Genomic DNA, 18972 nt, shown 5'->3' with positions numbered 1-18972 from the left:
TCTTTTCTTTTCTGGATCCTTGATTTGAGCCCAATCAGAGTTCCTCTATCACAAAACCACCACAAATAAATCAAACACGTTTTGGCACAGTTTGTCGTCTCTGCTTAGCAAATGTATGAGACTAAACTGACACTGATCCTTAATCACCTTTAATCCGTGGAGAGGGAATGATCCTACTGGGGCAGGAGAAAGGTCATTGGCAGGATCATGGGGAGAAAGTAAGTTGGCAGTTAATTTCTTAAATCTGACCTGTGAATAAATGAAAGGCTTCCATTTCAGGTTAATCTGTGAAGCAGCATATATAAAAGATCTGCATAGAAGGAAGTTATGCTATTTTGAGAAGTTATTATGAGTTAAAAGCATGGTATCCGTGGTATTTGCCTTTTGAAACGTTGATTTCACTTCTAATTTGTTAGACCTTATTATTTATAATAATGTATAATTTACAATAGCTTTTTTTTCATTATTAAATTCTAATTACTTGGCTATGATTTACAAGAGGCAACAGCAGCTTGAATTGGAATGGACTATAAAAAATGATGTGGAGTTCTACAGCTTCTCCACTCACAGTGATATGTTTCTTTTGTATGTTTCTTTTTCACTCCTTTCATTTGTGCATGAGAAGTGCTTTTCCTTTCCTAACTGCTATGTAAAATACCCACATGAGTGGATATTTGCGGAGGCCCGGGCCCTGTGAACACTGATGTTATGTTCTCTGCTTTCTGTGTTTTGAATTATCCCAGTGACCCAGGCCGTGTTGTAATATATCAGACCTGCATAACGATTTAAAGGAATGGGATTAGACCAAGAAAATTCAGAAGAAAAAAAAATTGCTAACGTTGGCCTTAAGCTGTGAAACTTGATGAACAAAAATACTTCAGCAGGAGAAGTGGAGAGCTTCTGTGCCTTCAGAAGTTTTAGACCGATTCAAGGCTAACAGATCTTTATGAGCTCACTTCCTAAATAGAGAACGTGGAGGTAAAGGGCTTTTGCCATTCATACAAAGGATGTGAGAAGAATGCTCCTTCTGGATTCTCTTCAGAAGAGCACTGGAGTTCATGCATTCTCAGTAGATGGTGATGATTTATCACTGTGAGCCAGGATTTAGGGTTCAACCCTAGCCTCATCCTTTCAACCTGTCTTTGCTGGGTAACATGCTTTCCATTCCTTGTGTCTGTTTTTTAGCAGAGCTCTGAAGTGATCACATTCATTTCCATGAGAGTTCAGTTCTCATTTTGAGATCTATATATCCAGGTTACCAAAGGAACCAATGAGTTTGGTGATCATCTCCTTCACACGTCTCACTGTCACTGTGCCGCAGTGAGTCTTCTAAGTGACAAATACTTTCATGGTTAATCACAAGTTAATTTTGTCCTTCAGAAAGGAGACTGAACTGTCTTGCTTCAGTAGAACGCTGTGTCCATTGAGCAACTTCTAATAAAGCTCACGTCAGCACTGATGTGTACAAATTCATTTCATGACAAGACGAATTTTTACAGTTGAACCAAATTATAGCTTGATTGAAGACTTACTTTGGTTAAAATACAGGAAGGTTCTGATCCTTCAAACATCTGACTTCATTACTTTGAGCATCCCTGTTAAAAGCAATGAGGCAGCAGATCATATGCAGAAGTATATGTGTGTGTGTAGAATTGTGTCCTCCAAGCCTTCTTTGGCTTTACTTAAAGAACTAATTTAAATTCAGCAAATACAAATTGCGATGCTAATAATTAAATAATGAAATAGAAATTAAATTATATAAGGCACATCCTGACTTTGGGTACTTAGGTATTAGCGCTGGTTTTGATGTATTTATCAGATTACTTTGCAGATTTTACTGTTTGATGATTGTAAAATCAACTCTAAAGGTAGTAATGAGCAACTACAAAGGGACATGACCAGTTTAGCTCTATAAATTTCATTACTGTTAAATAAATGTATTTTTAAGGACTAATTAATAGTTCTTATATTTCTACAATGCTCTTCACATCAGGAGTTGTTAAGCCTGCAAAACCCATGTTGTCATGGCATCCCACATTCAGTCTTATCTTTCACATGCGATGATTTCTCAGAATACTACTTTCAATCTTAGATTCCCTTTAAGGCCCATACATTTCTCACTTCAGCAAGTGGTGAGACACAGTAGTAAATGCCAAACACCAAAGCTGCATTGCTCCTAATTTCATCATGGACACCAAGATGTGATACAACTGTGATACAACTTCCATATCGTCAGTTATGGGGATTTCCCATGTTAGCATTTTGGGCCAGGTTCCTGGATGTTCCTGGATGGGCTTTATTTTGTGCAGTGACTCATTCTGCAAATTTTGGTGAGACTGCTTCATCATTCAGTAATTTCAGCACATGGGCTCTGGGTTGCATTTTATATTGTCCTTAAAAAAAAACAGTGAACATTTTTCAGGGCTGTAGGACTCCTGATAATGATTCTGGGAATCTAAAGAGATTTGCAGCCAAGGCAAGCATTAGCATTTGATGGGAGCTTTTCAAGATCTGGCAGAGCAGGTGACAGGCACTGAGCAGGAGAATCTCACAAGGCAACCTTCCTTCGCACAGGCCAAGGAAAGATTTCTGAGACCACTCTTCTTATGTATCTTACCTTCCTTGACTGTGGCCACTTCACAGCCTGATTTTCAGAGCTGCTCAAAATAACAGTCCTTGGGAGCCATTTGAGATGGCTCTCTAATTAGGCACAAAAAAGAAGTGAATTCTTCTGAGTTCTTTGAAAAAGCAGCTCAGTATTCATGTAATAATGAAACAGAAAAGCTTTTTTTTAAAATTTAATTTTATTTTATTTTTTTTAATAGGAAAGAGATAAATATACAAAAAATGCCAAGGTTAGCAGAGTATAGTTGAGGAAATAGCAGAGGGATTTCTCTCTGAACTTGTGACTTTGCTTGTGAGAAAAATAGCTTCTCTGAAGAAGTTGCACCAGCAAGAGAGAAGAAAGTTAAAACTTTTTTTTACTGTTTGTGTTCTAGAGTGGCATCTCTTTCAGTATAGCTTTGCAAGGTAATGTGGTTTAAAGGAAAGCAGTAAATTTGGGATGTTTTGACTTTAATAAGGATTTTTACATCATCTCCCATCGTGCCCTTATAACAACGTTCGAGAAGTATGAGATACCTGAAACAACTATTAGACAGCTGTGTGACTGGAAAGTGGGGATCAGGAAAGATTGTTAGAAACAAAAATTAACCACCTTTTCGTGTATATTTGCCCTAAGATTACTTGCATTAATTTTACCTGCTGTGAGAGGAGCTTAGGGCAGCATGCTTGGATGAGAATGCCTCCGTGGCAAAGATCCATGCTTAGCACTTTCCTGTGGCAGTAAGGTTCATAGATAATGGCATACAACTTTAAAGAAGTACTTCCTTTTATTCTTCTGCACTTTAATGTGTGGCCCTGTAAGACAGGGAAATACAGTTGTGTAATAAATATTGTGACTGTTGGTAACAACACTTCTTTAACTTCACTTCTCTGGCTGCACCACTGTTCTTAGTTGTGCAGAATCCCACAGTGACACTCAGTGTGGACATTGCTTCAGATGCATGCTGTTCATTCATGTTGTAGGGCATACACAGTGGTACTGCAGAATTCTTCATCATCGAATTCTTATTATTTATGAAACATAATGCATAACTTCATTGCATTTTTGAGTAAATATGCATACTGAGTAACATTTATCTGATGGGTCTCCGAATTTCTGATTTCCTTCCTTGCATTAATTTAGAAGCTTCTGAGGGAAAAGAATAGTTTGTGCTCTTATGCAAATAGGCTACTTAACATTTCTTCAATTTGAATTCTGTTTACTGAGTTGATGTTTTCTCTCTGCTGTTTAGGTCACTTTCACATTTCTCACTGCCTGCCTCACAAACTGACTTGCATAAATTACCTGAGCAAATGCTGTTAGTAAACTACTAATCTCTTGATCAGACCATTAAGAAATAAGTAATGCATGACTTTATACATGGAGCTGGACTAAATCTCAGACCAGGACCATCTCACCTCAGTTCAGATGTTTAACTCACGTTGAGATGATTAAGGTCTAAAGGTGAAAAATCATCTGAGGTGGTGAATTAACCCACGCCATAAATGATCAGTTCACCAGCTGTGTTCAGTGATTTTTACAGGTATTAGTAGTAATCACTACTTCACCGTATTTGGGATGAATTTAGTCTTTATTCCTTTCTGTGATGAAAATGATCTAATCTTTTTGCTTTGCTTCCAAAATATTCCTTAGTCCATTACAGCCTTTCACTTCAGAGTTGTTTATCTTTGTATGCAGTTTATGGTGTGAAATTGTAACAGAGAGCATTCAGAAGATCAATAATTATTGTCGTCTGATTGTGTTCACTGAAATGTTCAAGAAATTATGGATAAGGAAAAAGCTATTTTCCTTTGAGAAATCAGTAGTGATTGGACATTATTTTCTTGCATAGTAGGAATGCCATGAACTCAGCAATTCTGTATTTAAGGCTCTTTACAGCTCTGATAGGTACAGTCTTGCCCTGATGTTTCTAATGTATTCTGTGTTCTTCACTGTTGCTACTTTGTGGTACCTCACTATGCAGATAGAAGTCATTGTTATGGCTAGAAAAAGCACATGGAATAGAAACCTGCTAAATGTTTTGGAAAAGAAAGGTGGATGCATGAAAAGGAAAATCATTTAAGTTCCAAACAGTGTAATTATCTTCCTTAGCAGCTCCCTTAGCCTGTGATTATCTCTTAGACTCCCCAGTTCTGCTGTAGGCTTCCTGTTTCTGATATGATTAAAGAATATTTTATTGTTTGTTTTTAATTCTTGTGATGTTTGTTCTTGGAAACCTACTTTTGCTCTTTGCAATTTCCTCTTACTTAATGCCTGCTGAAGTTTAAGTTCCTGTTTATTGGCTTCCCTGGGATCAGGTTTCCAAAATTTTAAAGATTTCTGTTTGGTGGAAAGAGACTCTTGAACCTTGCCATTCGTCCTGTTCAGCTTAATCCTGCCTTCCCAGTTCCCCTTCTTACACATTATACAAGTCTTCAGAGGCAGTCCCAATTAAAGTAGTGTCATTATCAACGTTGCAGTTACCATTCAGCAGTTTTAATTTTAGGATCTTTCTGACTGATTGCTTACTAAGTGTGTGAATTCCACTTCATTTCTTATTTTCTTACTGCAGAAATATGAACAAGATGGTAGGATGGAGAAACTTGTCAGATGAGAGATGGGGAGCACAGGAGCACTTATGTATTGCTCGATTATGTATTTGTGCTGTATGCATGAACTGGGAGTAGAGAGATGCATGCAGAATCCCAGTAACACTGAGCAGACTGATGTGTGCCAGGTTCTCCCAACTGGATGTTCGTCCCTGCCTTCCGTTCACTGCTGATTCTGCGAGGTAATGGCAGAAGTTCTGACTGCAGGTTGGCTGTTCACTGTCCTACTAACGATAAACCTTTTTCTGAACATCTTGCCCAGTGCAGTGGTGGATGCCCAATCCCTGGAGACAAGCAAGGTCGGTCTGGATGGGGCTCTGAGCACCTGGTCGAGCTGTAGGTGTCTCTACTCACTTCAGGGGAGCTGGACTAGATGTATTGCTTTTCTTTCTGACACAGAGCAGTGCTTTTAACAGGCAGATACCTTCATTTATAGGTGAGAATTTTGAGCATTAAATCCATATTTGCCACATTAGAAATGGGAATCAATCTGAAGTTAATGAAATACATTGGGAATTCTTAATGTTCTTTTGTACCTCTTATTTAAGGTTAACTGAAGTGATTTTTGAAGGCACAGTCTGAGATGTTCTTCTAAAAACAAAGGTGCAGAGGTTTATAATTGAGCATTGTGTGGAGCTGTATTAGGAAAAGGAAGACAAGTATCAGGACTTCAACTTAGATGTAGAAGGGCAGACTTTTGCCAACTGTGCCACTTGTACCACAGGGTTAGACGACAAGTTTACAGGACCAGACTGAGGCCCCTCTGCCTGGCAGAACTGAGTGGGATAAGTATATTTTTGCATGATTTGCTGAATTGTTTATATGCTGTCACATGTGCAACCCTTTTGTCTTGCACTGGCTGCATTCAGCGTTTGATTGAAAAAATCAGAGCTCTGCAGGCATAGAACAGAATTGCATCTTCTTTGGCTGACTCAGAAGTGGATAGTTCTTTCTAGGATCTTGTTTTTCACTCGAGAGCACTGTTTTTGTCTTCTGATATTTGCTCTTTGGAGCCATCACTCATCTCTCCAGTGGCATTCTGTTCCTTTAGAGCATTGCTGAAAGTTAGTCAGCTCATGTTTTGATCACCACCAAAGGCCTGTGTAATTGCCATTTCCCCTGTTATCACACATTTTGAGATTGTCTCATAACAATTTCAGGCCCAATACTGTCATTAAGTATTTGCACACAAAACTGCATTGGTTCGTATTTAAAAAAATCATGAGCATTGCTGTTTTCTCATTTTTTTCAGAAAATAAATCAGTAGTTTAGAATATTTTCAGTTAATCCAGGACCTGAAAATTGAAATACTTCAGTTATTTATCCTTTAGTAGTCCTCCATTGGTTTTGTAAACTGTGTCTAGTCCTGTTTGGGTAAGTACCATCGATATTATTCAGAATTGCAAGTTTTGATGATATTTTATTTACCATTATTTTTATCATCTATCTTATTTTTTTTTTATTGAATATTTGAATGGCTTTCATTTTGAAATGTCAGTGATTTAATAATGTAGTGATTAATAGTGTCTTTTAACATGTGCTTTGTATTTAAAAGCCCACACTTAACAGATGATTTATCATACTTACGTTTACCCACCTAAAGTATGTAGTGACAGGTAGTCATCAAAGTTCCTTCTCTAGTCTGTAAAGAGCCATCACCACAGGCTGATTCAGAAGTCTGTGAGATAGCTGGATGGAGTCATGTTCCAAAGCTGTCTTTCCATTTCTAGTAATTAAATAAGCAGTTGGGGTAACATATTTTCTGTATGCTTTCTTGATGATTCAATTAAGTGAGATATATTCTGCCATTTCTGTTAGTGGGATTCTTTTCAGTGGGATTGTCAAGTTGAGGACTGCTCTAGTTACCTTACTTTTTTGTAGGATTGGGCCCAGATAGCTTTTTGTGAAAGACTTGCCATGTAATTGCTTTGTTGCATGTTTCTTTTTCTGCAGCCAACATCTTGTATATGGCCAGCCAAGAAATGATGAAGGTTGTGGAGAGAGACAGTACAACCATAAAGCAAAACTTAAAGAAGGTAACTTCCTAATTCTCAGAGTTTTCATGGGGAGCCCACATGCATGGAAAAAAGGTTATATCCTATTACATAATTGCAAAACCAGAATTTCGTTAGGATTGATTCTGATTTTATGTTAAAACCTTTCCATTGGTTTGGAGAAACCATCAAAGGATTGCAGATCATTAAAGTGTCATTAACCTACACATTTGTAGATGTAGTATTCACCACTACCAAGTCTAGTATGTCACAGCACTCCTTCCTCCTTCTGTCCTTGCTTGTATGGTATTCCTGGTGGAGGTATGCCTGTGTTCTGGCTAAGCCTGAGACATGCAGCAAGGCCAGTAGTTAATGTGGGTTCTGATCTGACAGGCAGACAGTCAGCCAGAACATAAGTTCAGACTGACTGAGCAGATCCTCTGCTTTGCTGCTGGACAGATGAAATACAACATGCACCTCCTGCATTGCAGGTCTGCTCAGGTCGTCTAGATCACTGTGACCAAGAGTAGAATCTGATCCATGACATTTTCAACTTGAGATCACTTAATATCAAGGGATTCTGCAGGTTTGATTTTCCCATGATATCAAAACTTACAAGAGAGGAGTCAGCAAAATGTACACAGTTCAGCCATTCAGCTGTATAAGGTGAGGATGGATACTACACTGCTTGGAGACTGAAGCTACTGCTGTAAACTAAATAGTTACAAGGACCTTTCCCCCATGGTGAACTTTCTCAACTGTACAGATTAATCATTGAAACAGGTTCTGGTACAGTTTTGGTCTACATCGATTAGTGATCTCTCAGTCGATTCTCAGACATGTTTCTGGGGTTGACACAGGCCAGGAACTGTTCCTAATTTGAAGTTTTGATGTGGTCGCCCTGTTTTGTAGGCTGAGAGAATTTAATAGCCAGACCATTCCAGAAGGCTGATGAGCCAGAAAACTGCCACATTTAATAAAACACTATTGGTGTAGCTGCTGTGTGATTAGATAATCAATATAACATGTATTACTCTATAGTGTTCCCTTCTTTCCCTTTTTTATACTGAGACTGACTTTATACTGAAAGAATGATTCCAGCTCTTTGTGCTGGCAGAGATCTTCCTTAGAGAATGTAATTCTCTAGAACAAAGGTCCAAGATTTCTATGAGATTACTTTGTGTCTTGTAAATAGATAAGGTACAAAGTTCACTTAATAAATTAATCTTTCTTTTTTTTGGCTGAGAACTGATGTACAGTTGACATCCCACTGCCTTCTCTGCAATTTGAAAAGTATGTTCAGATGGTTCCATTCTAATTTGTTTAAAAAGAAGTCAAAATAGCACACGTGACTAAGGAGCATGACACTGCACTAGGCATTCATATTGCTTCGCATTGTTGTTGCAGAGCATTTGAAATTCTCTTGCACCTGGGGAGAAAACTCAGTGAAGAAACTGAAGGGCTCATCTTACAGAACACAAGTACTCTCATTGTCTTAAATAAAATTTTCCATGGGTTGATCCAAAGCCTAATGATCTCAAAGGGAAACTGCTAATTTTACTGACCGATTTGCATCTCTTGAGTGTTAGGGAGCAGCAAGGTCTGCCTGCTTGTTGAGAGGCTTTGTGAGTGGAGAGTGACCCTGAACCAAACGGGGTGGTCTCCCACAGAAGGAGAAGCAGAGTACAGTGATGTGAGTACAGTGAAGTGAGTACAGTGATGGCAACAGAATCCATCAACTCTCCCAGGCAAAGCAATACAATAAGGAAGAGAATCCAATCAGGAGCAAGAAGTGACAGCCACAGAGACGGGGCTATGACATGGGTCTGAAGCCTATCCAGGAGAGCTGACCAAAGACACTGGAACAGCTTGTTCAAAGAGGTGGTGGAAGCCCAGTCCCTGGAGACGTTCTAGATCAGGCTGGATGTGGGTCTGAGCAACCTGATCGAGCTGTAGGTGTCCCTGATCAACGACCTCTAAGAGACCCTTCCAGCTCAAATAATTCTATGATTCTTTTCTATGACGGGAGGCAAGCTATGAGGTGGGAGTCATCCAGCAACAAGCTGTGTACATTATAGGTCCAGTGTCAGTACAAGAAAGAGGCAGAGGCTAGCTCTTAGCAGAACTAGTAGCATGGGCAAAGGCTAAAGGCCCAGGGCAAAGGCTGAGAGCTCAGGTAAAGGCTGAAGGCCCAGGGATGGTGATGGAGGTGCATAATGATGGAGAGCCTGGACCCACAGCAGGGATTGTGGGTGAAGGTCCCAGAGGAGGCTGCTGAGGACCTAGTAGCACCCTCAGGGCCCTGAAAGGGTAAGACTCTGCATAGGAGTAGTCAGGGTATGAAAGTGAAGAGTTTCCAGGGTCAGACTTTGAGTGCTTGTGGAAATTATAATTACAAGCACATGCTTAGAGTTAAGCATAAAAGCTTGGCTGAATGAGGACGATAGAGCTAACAATTCACTGTAGCTCCAGTGAATTCAGAAGTTCTGCTCAGATGCTGCAGATTACCAAAATGCTTATTTCTTGTGCTGAATGAAGGCTGGTAGCCAGCAGTAAGAGTTTGCAGGTGTCTCTGCTTCATCTGTGCTGTTGTTGACTCTGTCAGTCTAAGCACAGCCTTGGCACACAGCAGCATTTTCAAACCTGTGTTAACTTTCCTTTATTGATTCTTCTGTGTCCTCATACTTTCAAAGTGGCAAACATATTCATGTAAACAGAACGCTGAAGCGAGCTTGCAAACAGCAGGCAAACCAAAGAGAAAGCAGGTCTAAAAGGGAAGCTAAATACTTCTCTTTTTTCATTCTTCTAGCAATTTTGGGGAATGTAAAAATTAAGGAAAATTTTTTGAGTTGGCATTATGTTAAATTTGAAGTGTATTGACAATAAAAATGGCCTTAACTTATGAAGGTTGGAAGTTTATAAAAACAGGAACTGTAGTCCAAGTTGCTATAGAACTGGCAGGCTGTCACTTCAAAAAAATTACACTGTTTAGTGGTCGCTGTGATCATGCTCTAAAAGCCAATCTTAACACCTGACTTTGCCAGCTGCTGTGGAATTGAAAAGTTATTTCTGGATCATATTTGCATTCTGTGATCTGAAGAAGAAAGAAGAAGAGACACTAAATTATTTCAGTCTTTCCATGTGTCTATGTTTGACTATAATTATTGCTAGGTAGGAGCCGGGAGAAATATTACCTTCAGATCCCAGATTCTAACAGTGCTAATTGCTCAGATCTGTGTTGGAAGAATAGGAGCTGGCATATTTTTGGGAAAGTTAATTAAGGTATTTCACTTATAATCTAAAAACAGATGGTATGCACATTAAATAGCAATGGAATTGTATGAAGAGGGTTGAGACCTATCTTCTGACAAAATAATATACAGTAGAGCATTTAAAATACAGGCTCTAAAGTTACATCTGGATCAAGCAGTACATGAGGGTAGGCTTCTTCCTGCACCAGCACAGAGAGTTGCGAGCAATCACAAAATCCAAACAAATAGAGCAGGGGATGCTAACATAGGATTTGCTAAGCTATGAGAACTAATTAGGTGATTATGTCTAAGCCAGCAGAGCTTCTTTCTTTCACTGTAATAACACCAGCTCTCTTTCCTAACAGAAACTGGAGGGAAAGATACTACTGTACTAGAAGAAGGTTATTGTATTTCTTGCACAAAAGGAAGTTGGTGTAATTCAGCATTTCTATAGAAATGAATCAGCATTGAGCGTCACTGAGGTCTTACATATAGAATAACAATTTTAAAAGAAAAAATGGTTATATTGGACATTCACTGGCGTGCTTGGGGCAATTATATATTTATAGAAGAACTCTCTACTTTTTAACTTTGCATTATGCCACATTGATTGTTTTATTTTAAGCCTCAGCATAATTGTCTTTCATTGTGGCAGGTAAGCTGGTAATCCTGTTGTAATCAAAAAGGAATTGCATTAAGGGGTAGAACTAGGCTGCTTACAAAGGATGTTTTGCAAAAGAAAATCACCTTTTATTGTGTTTTTTTTTAAATACCTTTTATTTAAACAACTTTTATTGTGATTATTAATTGTGATTTTTTTTTTTAATTCATTACACTGTGTAGACATTAGTCCTACTTTGAAGTGTAGGATCCATTCCAAAGCTCACCTAAATCAATGCAGAAGCTCCAATAGACTTCAAGTCATGGATCTGTTAGGCAGTGATCTTCCTGTAGTGGATCATAATTTCTTAAGACCACAAGTCATCTCCTCCAGCAACTGGAAATGATTATTATTTTGATTAGCGTATTAAATGAAAAAAATGTCTGTCTGCTTCTTCAGTTTAGTCTTGACAATGATTTGGTGGAGCAGATACATTGACTGTATAAGGAAAAGGACAAGAAACATCTGAAGCTGTGTTACAAAGATGAAAAAATGCATTGTCTGAGAAGAATGATTTTTAATCATGGGAAAAAAATATACTGGACATGTAGGGACACATTAATATTTTCTCTCACATTGAGGAAGTTTGTGTTGTGGGTGGCTTATAACTTAGCTTGTAGATGTTTAGGTGGGGAAGAAATTATCATTTGAAAAAATAAAGGAATGAAGTGCATATTTACCATTTCCTGCATATTTCTGTGGTGAATTTAGAATTCAAAGTAATGCAGGTTTATATCTCATCAACCATACCATAGAGAAAGTGTTGTCCAAGAGTATGAACTAAGCTGATACTGATACACAGATATTTGAAGTAAAAATAGCAAAAAATGAGATATTTTCTTTCCACAGAAATGTGAAGTGTTGCATTTTTCTTTTGGAAAACTGTATTAAGTAAAATTTAAAAACCTGAGCAACCAAGAACTATTTTGACGCCTGAAGCATTTGGTTTGATGTTGCCCAGTGTTTTTGTTCAGGTTTCAGTAGGCATCCATGGGAGTTTAGTAATTACTCCCAGTGAGAGAAGCACGATCTGAAGATAAGCGGTTAAAAGAATACTACAAATATTTTGCCTGCCCGCAGCTTCAGTGAGTTGCTTGCCTACATTTGTGAAAAACCTTCCAGATGCTTTTTTTGAATAGGTGCAAAGTGCTCTCCTGAGCCAAGAACACCTCTTTTTTTGGCTGGACTCACATCCTCTTTGGCCTGCACTCCCTGGAGGTGCAGAGTTGAAGCTGAGGAAGTTACACAAGTGCTCGGGGATTTTGGTGCCTGTGTCATTTAGCCACAAAAACAGCCTTCCCTTTGAAGCACCCAAAATGCTTGATCAGGGATCAACACTTTCTCTCCTCAATGGAAAAGGATCTCAAGAAGCTTAGTGGGCCACAGTGTAGTTTTCTGTGATATTTTTTGTGTAGCTGAACTCCTCTTAGCATCATTCTTGCTGTGTGGTATTCCAATAAAAAGGCAGTGACATGGACTTCCAGGATTTTGTAGTGCGATGGGATGGGCGTAAAGTGTGTGCTCCACAAAACTATCAAAGACAGCAATATTTCCACAGCCTTCTGAAGAGTACCTAAAAAGAAGTTACCATCTGACTGGTACGATCATTGAATCATAGAATCGCCTGAGTTGGAAGGGACTTTTAAAGGCCATCTGGTCCAATTCCTCTGCAATGAACAGGGACACCTACAGCTACATCAAGGTGCTCAGAGCCCCATCCAACCTGACCTTGAGTGTCTCCAGGGACAGATTATCCACTGCCTCTCTGGGCAACCTTAAACACCAAGGAGATACTTACCATCCCTCGCTGTGTCACAAAGCTCATTTCACAGAAGTGAACAAATTTGTCATTTGTGGCCCATTGCTGATCCTGTTGTTGCAAGAGAGAGTCTCTTGAGATAAAGTTCCCAGAATGTAGGTAGCATCAGGCTGTATTACAGTAAATACGGTTGGAAGAATCTGGCCCAGATTCTCAATTGCTCAAATATTGCTCAAATAGTGGTTTCAGGTATGTTTGTTTTTATTTTCATAGCTATACAGCCTTGACTTCTGAGATATTCATGTTGCATCTAAATATATACCCTTGGAAGGTTTCTAAGTCTTTAAAAGTAACACAGTATAAAAAAGTTAATCAGCCTGGTTTGTCGGTAAGGCTCATGCATCCTTCTTAAAAGTACATTTTTACGTTGCATTGAGTTTGGCCTTTGTTGTCTGTAAAAAAGTGGAAATAGAATTGGCTTGCTTGATCTCTTGGGCCTACATGCAGAGCTGGCAGTAACATTGCTAACAGAAGTTATGGAGGTAGCCAAACAGAGGAACCCTGTCCATTTCCTCAGTTTACTGAATTTCCAGTTGGCACTGACAAAAGCATGAGAGGAAGGAGGCTATGCTCTGTCCATTCGATATAACACCATACATGACACAAGGAGATGATTGATTAACATGTAGTCGTGCAAAGTAGCTGCTCCTCCTGGCTGTGTCTAACGCCTTGCATCTTAATTTGAATGAAAGCAAAATGTTTATCCACTAGTTTCTCAGTGAGGAAGATGGTTTTGTTTATTACTTATGTTAGTCTAGCAAAACTGGGCATATTCCTTATGTTAAATAAAATCACCACCAATGCTGGAACTCCATTACACCTTTGCTACAGACCCTACAGGTTAGTATGTAAAAATTGCATTATGTACCCCAGATTGTCAGCTTCCTCTTCTCAAAGTGCTCCACCAGAAGTTTGGCTTCACACGGTGCTTGGAAAGTTGATAAATCCCAGTTCTGGTTAAACAAACCAAGAAACAAGTTCCAAAGACCTTGCTGTCAAACCAACTGATTTCAACCATGGCAGGATCATGAGGGGAGAGAGATGGTGTCTTGGGGAACAAGATCCCAAGACATTTAGGTCTTACTAGGGCAATTGAATTCCTCCCAGAAACTAATCAATAAAGCCAAAGCACAACTGAAGCAAGTCCAGAAACAAAAGAAAACCAAAAACCCCAACATGTCCAAATCAGTATGTCCCAGTGTCACTTAACACTACTCTTTTGGCAGGATAAGGTGGAGGCACTGTCATAAGTCTGGAGAAGCTACGTCATTTTTTAAAAATCTTGATTGAATCTACAGTTAATTCAGAACTAATGCCTTTTAAACTAGTTTTAATCCAAGAGCAAATGAAACTATTACTTCAGAGAGATGTCACCAGGGAGAAGTTAGTGCCTCATCGAGAATGCATGTGAGAGTGACACGGATAAGAATTACTGCCTCTGACACAAGGATTTCAGCAAGGACACTGGTCCAGTCTTGTTTGCCGTTGCACATGTGCCGTCAGTTCATATCCACAGAGATCAGTCCTTTGCTCTTTGCTATCAGCTGAAGTGGTGCCCGCTGAAGTAATAAGATCTTAATGCTGTTATAATGTCAGTGTACAACAATGTTACCGAATTCTAGAGAGATAGAGAAAACTCAATTAATATTTTTTAGCTTTTTGGATTTCTTTTTCAGCATTGACCTATGATGGCCACAGAAGAGGCATAAAAAAATCTCTCTGTAATTTATACTTCTGTGAACTGTCATGCGTACTAAAACAAGTGCCAATGGAGTCAACTGCAGGAAATCTTTATTATTTTCTTAGAAACTCTTCAAAATGTAAACATCCTGTTGATACGAATCTCAGATTCTTCTGATGTTTACTTAGCAGCTGCCGTCATTGTGCAGTGTCTGAATACACATACCATATTACATGGTACACAACCGGCAGAGCCGTATTCTGGCTCGTGTTTTATTTTACAGAAGCAAAGTCTGAAAATAGTTCTGAACAATTGAATTGTAAAACGACTTACAAGAGGTCTGCTGTTACTTCAAACTGTTTGAAATTGCCAACCTATCTGAAACACACTGTTGAAATCGCAAAGGTAACGCACATCCCCTTTACTCTGCCCCCATAGTCAGATCTGATGGCAGAAGAGTTAAAAAACACAAATATTGAAAACTTCAAGCACAGCTGAAAAAAGAACCTTCCATTTATTGTTTTGTAAATCTGATTATTTTTAAGCTAGTTGCATTATTTTGGGGACCTGACTCACCATTTCTGAATGCTTAGGTTGGCAACAGTATTTCATTGCTGGTTCAGTGGTTGTGCTGACTCAGGATGTCTTTACAGCCACGCACAGTCCACAGGAAAATATGTACTTTACAGATCCATGCAAATCATATACTGCACGCCAGTGTTTCCTATTGTTAATGAAGATTCCATGTGGCTCTGGTTACACATGGCTCATTAATTATGTCTGCCTATGTGCTGCGGTAGCAAAGCTACTGATGTTAAAATGAAGATGAGAACGTTTGAGTTCTGAATACTTTGGTATAAATATGTCTAGAACGATTATCCCGTAATATATTAGGAAAACAGGTAACATCCTAACGTCAATCCTGTGTCTGTGTGTGGTGTTGGCAAAGGCAAAGAACAGAGATTTTGTCATTCAGAGGGAAACCCAGCAGTGCCACAAATGATGATGAAGTACTCTCAGTTTTCATAGGCTCTTTACTCTATTTTCTATCACTGAAAATTTCCACTTTAAATACAATCCTACTGTTAGACCTTATAGAATAATCTATTCATAGGAAAGCATTTTGAAGACAATTCTGAATGCTGTTGGCAGCTTCTAATTAAGAAACAGTTATGTTTAAGTTGTGGATTTGCAGACATACACACACTGGCACACAAAACACACACACCAACATAGGCGCAAAAAATAAGGGAGCAGAGGTTCTAGACCGATTTTAAAAAGTGGAGAATTCCATGGGAAAGAAGTGTTGGAATTGCGACTCAGGTGGGATGAAGAGATAAGACTATAGTTTGAACTTGCAGGGCGAGAAATTGAGACTAGAATGAGAAGCACAAGTAGTAAAAATTGGAAACAATATGGTAAGGAGGCTAAAACAATGAGATAGCAATGAGTAGACTGAGACCAGAAAGGTTGGATGGGAAAGACAGAAGTCACACATGGGAAGACTGGAAGACTGGACAAGGCCTGTAGCTGGTAAATATACTGGCCATTTTTGCTAAGTGGAACCTTAGTTTCTGAACTCTTAAAGCTCCTGTTCACAGCAGGTACCTTGGGCAATGCTTGCCTTAAAATCAGGAGCAGCACAATAAAGGAGAATTTAAGAACAAAATAGTAGGTTGTGAGATCCTGATGTAGGCATTTCAGAGGATTATTATTTTAACCAACAGTTGCCTGTCCCATGGATTGAATGCTCATTAGTGAATGGAGCTCAAACTGGATCCTGATGAACACCCTTTGACTTAGTTTCTCCTGAAAGAATAATGTTATGCACACTGGAAAATGAGCTCCTAAACGTTAAACACTGTACATTCAAATTAATGTATGTAATCTGACATTAATCTCTGTGGTCTTCATCAGCAGAATGGAGATAAAAATGGCCAGTAAGGCGTTGCAGAATTAACAAATGTGAGCATGCAAAAACCATCATGCTGCATGCTGAAGGAATGAACATAAGAAAATAAATTCTGCCTGTAAACCATGAAATATGCGGTAAATAAATACTGAGACCACACACAAAATTTAAAAAGAAAAATACTATCAAATAGCAGCTCATCAGCTGAATGTCATCCTGTCAGTGGATTGAATGAGTCAAGGATCCTTTGGATCATACAGTAAAAGATTAAACCATAATGCAAATATACTAGAGGCAAGCTAAGAATGCACATAAATCTTTTGTTTAAGCATTTCCAAATCTGTGAGTTCTCAAGGTTACAACCCTATCTGGAGAACAGCCCATTTCTCTGTTCACATAGACTAAGCCAAGTACTTTATCCACCTATGTAAGTGTAAATGACTTTTCATCTTTTTTTCTAAATAATCATGTGATGAGATTCTAGGAGTCCTCCATCAAAATGCCTGATGGTTTCGAGGAGAACTCCAATAAACTGGAATTGCTCCATTGCTTTTCTTGTCAGTTTCATATTCTTTAATTTTGTATCTGCTGGTAACGGAGTCCAGAGTTGAACATAACTTGGTCAGATGTTTGGCTTTCAGAAAATTTGAATGCAGCTGGCCATTTCACATTGGCTTTTCTGAAGAATTTTTGCCAATGTGACATCCTGTGATTTATGAATAGTCACCACTGAAAGCAAGATCAAAGGAGAATTTCTGCTAAAACAAGTGACATACCTTGTTTTCAGCAATTACTTAGTGACAAAAACAGTGATGTTTGCTGACAAGGGATGGTTATGTTTTATGCACGTATACTTGGAAGTATAACTTGGGTTAGTGTCTATGTAACTGAGATATTCTATTTTGGATACAGTCAGTAGTAATGTCTGAGATTTGGGCAGGCTTCAATAAGAGAAAAGCAAGACAAAAACTTGTAACATTTTGTGAAATGCAGTCTGGGCTCTTAGCCCACCTCTACCCCAATAGGCCAGTAGGGTGCATTTGCTTCTATTTCACGTGGCTACAAAAATAATGGAACTGAAGATTTCTGTGATTAAAGGAAAATGTCTTGTCCTTTAATTTATGTTAGTGTTGCTCAATTATTCACTGAAGTACTGAAATGAAATGTGAAACAAATGAGTGTAGTGGAACTGGACCAAGCTGTGTGTGTGACGGGTTGAGCAATCAACATCCTTCTGGTACCTGCAGTCAAGCATTTTAGTATAAAGAATCCTCATCATTAATCTTGTTCTTGTATAGGTTTGAATGAGTAGGATTTTACTCACTCCTGGACAACCACTCTCCCTTGATTTACTTTATCGAAATCAAAAATACAGCGATAGCATACAAAGCTGAGGGGGAAAATGATGACTTGTTGTTAACCAAATTTATTGGAGTAAGTTCAAAACAAAATGGTATTTGATAGGATTATAGCTCCACATTCTTTCATGAAAGAAAATGGCTCATCAATCTAAAGGAACCTGTCTGTGCTTAACACAGTACAGTATTTTAGAAAGATAAAATACTCCAAGCAAAAAAGTCTTGCTTCTGAGAATGACCCAGATGATCTCTAGAGGTCCTTTCCTATCCAGACCCTTCTATGGCTGTGATGGTTGCCATTACTCTGACGTGACTGAGTGGTTCACCTCTAGTTTTTGTCTAGCATTGACACTAAGAAAACTTGTTCCACCCCCTAATTCCCTAATCAGGCAGATGTTTTGAGACCACATCCAACATGCCAGTAAGAGCTACACAGATGTGAAGGAACCTCTTGCTTTCCCTTTGTTCATACTCAGAAAGAAATAAACGTGGTTAGTCCACTCAGCTGGGATATGGCCTCAATTTTCTTATATAACTAAGAAGTTAGAAAGCTATTATAGAAAACAAATAGCAAATAGCTAGTGAAAATACAATAGCATATCTGTGGAGAGGTGAAGGTGATGAACAAGATACTTAGTCCATGGCAACAAGTTTCTCAGAACAGCCGGACCTTTGTCAGCAGATCTCTGTTTTTGGAAGCCCATTTAATTGACTCGACTGTAATTGTAGACTTGAAAATAAGCAAGAGTTACCAATCTGCTATTTCTCACAGTATGTGTTGGGTTGTGAAGTGTCACTTCTTTCCAAATAATTCACTGCTCTTTGCTTGGGTATTTGTTGCTTCATCAGCAACTTTGTTAATTAATGGTTTGATATGCTTTGATTTCTAGCTGATTTTTTACTATGGAACTGGAGACAGCTGGTGTCCACAGAACTACTACGATGAGATCAAAATGGATTTTCCAGATGGGGACATTCGACTTTGTGAGAAAGGGCTCCGCCATGCGTTCGTGCTGGATGCCAGCAAGGAGATGGCTGCCATGATTACGGACTGGTTACGGGATGATCTGACCAAATTATAA

The 18972-nt window shown here is 38.8% G+C and overlaps 1 protein-coding gene across 1 annotated transcript in view; it reads left to right on the top strand.

The window, feature by feature from the left end:
- The window catches only part of LDAH (lipid droplet associated hydrolase), a gene marked incomplete at both ends in the record, with an annotated part of 103928 nt that extends 84956 nt beyond the window's left edge, over positions 1-18972 (top strand). The window contains 2 exons of the mRNA XM_079532518.1: positions 7168-7250; positions 18781-18972. Coding sequence (XP_079388644.1) covers positions 7168-7250; positions 18781-18972 — 275 coding nt within the window. The remainder of the gene's footprint in view (positions 1-7167; positions 7251-18780) is intronic.

The sequence above is a fragment of the Tetrao urogallus genome (assembly GCF_951394365.1).
Source record: "Tetrao urogallus genome assembly, chromosome: 2".
Lineage (NCBI taxonomy): Eukaryota > Metazoa > Chordata > Aves > Galliformes > Phasianidae > Tetrao > Tetrao urogallus.
This window is presented reverse-complemented; position numbering and strand designations above follow the sequence as displayed.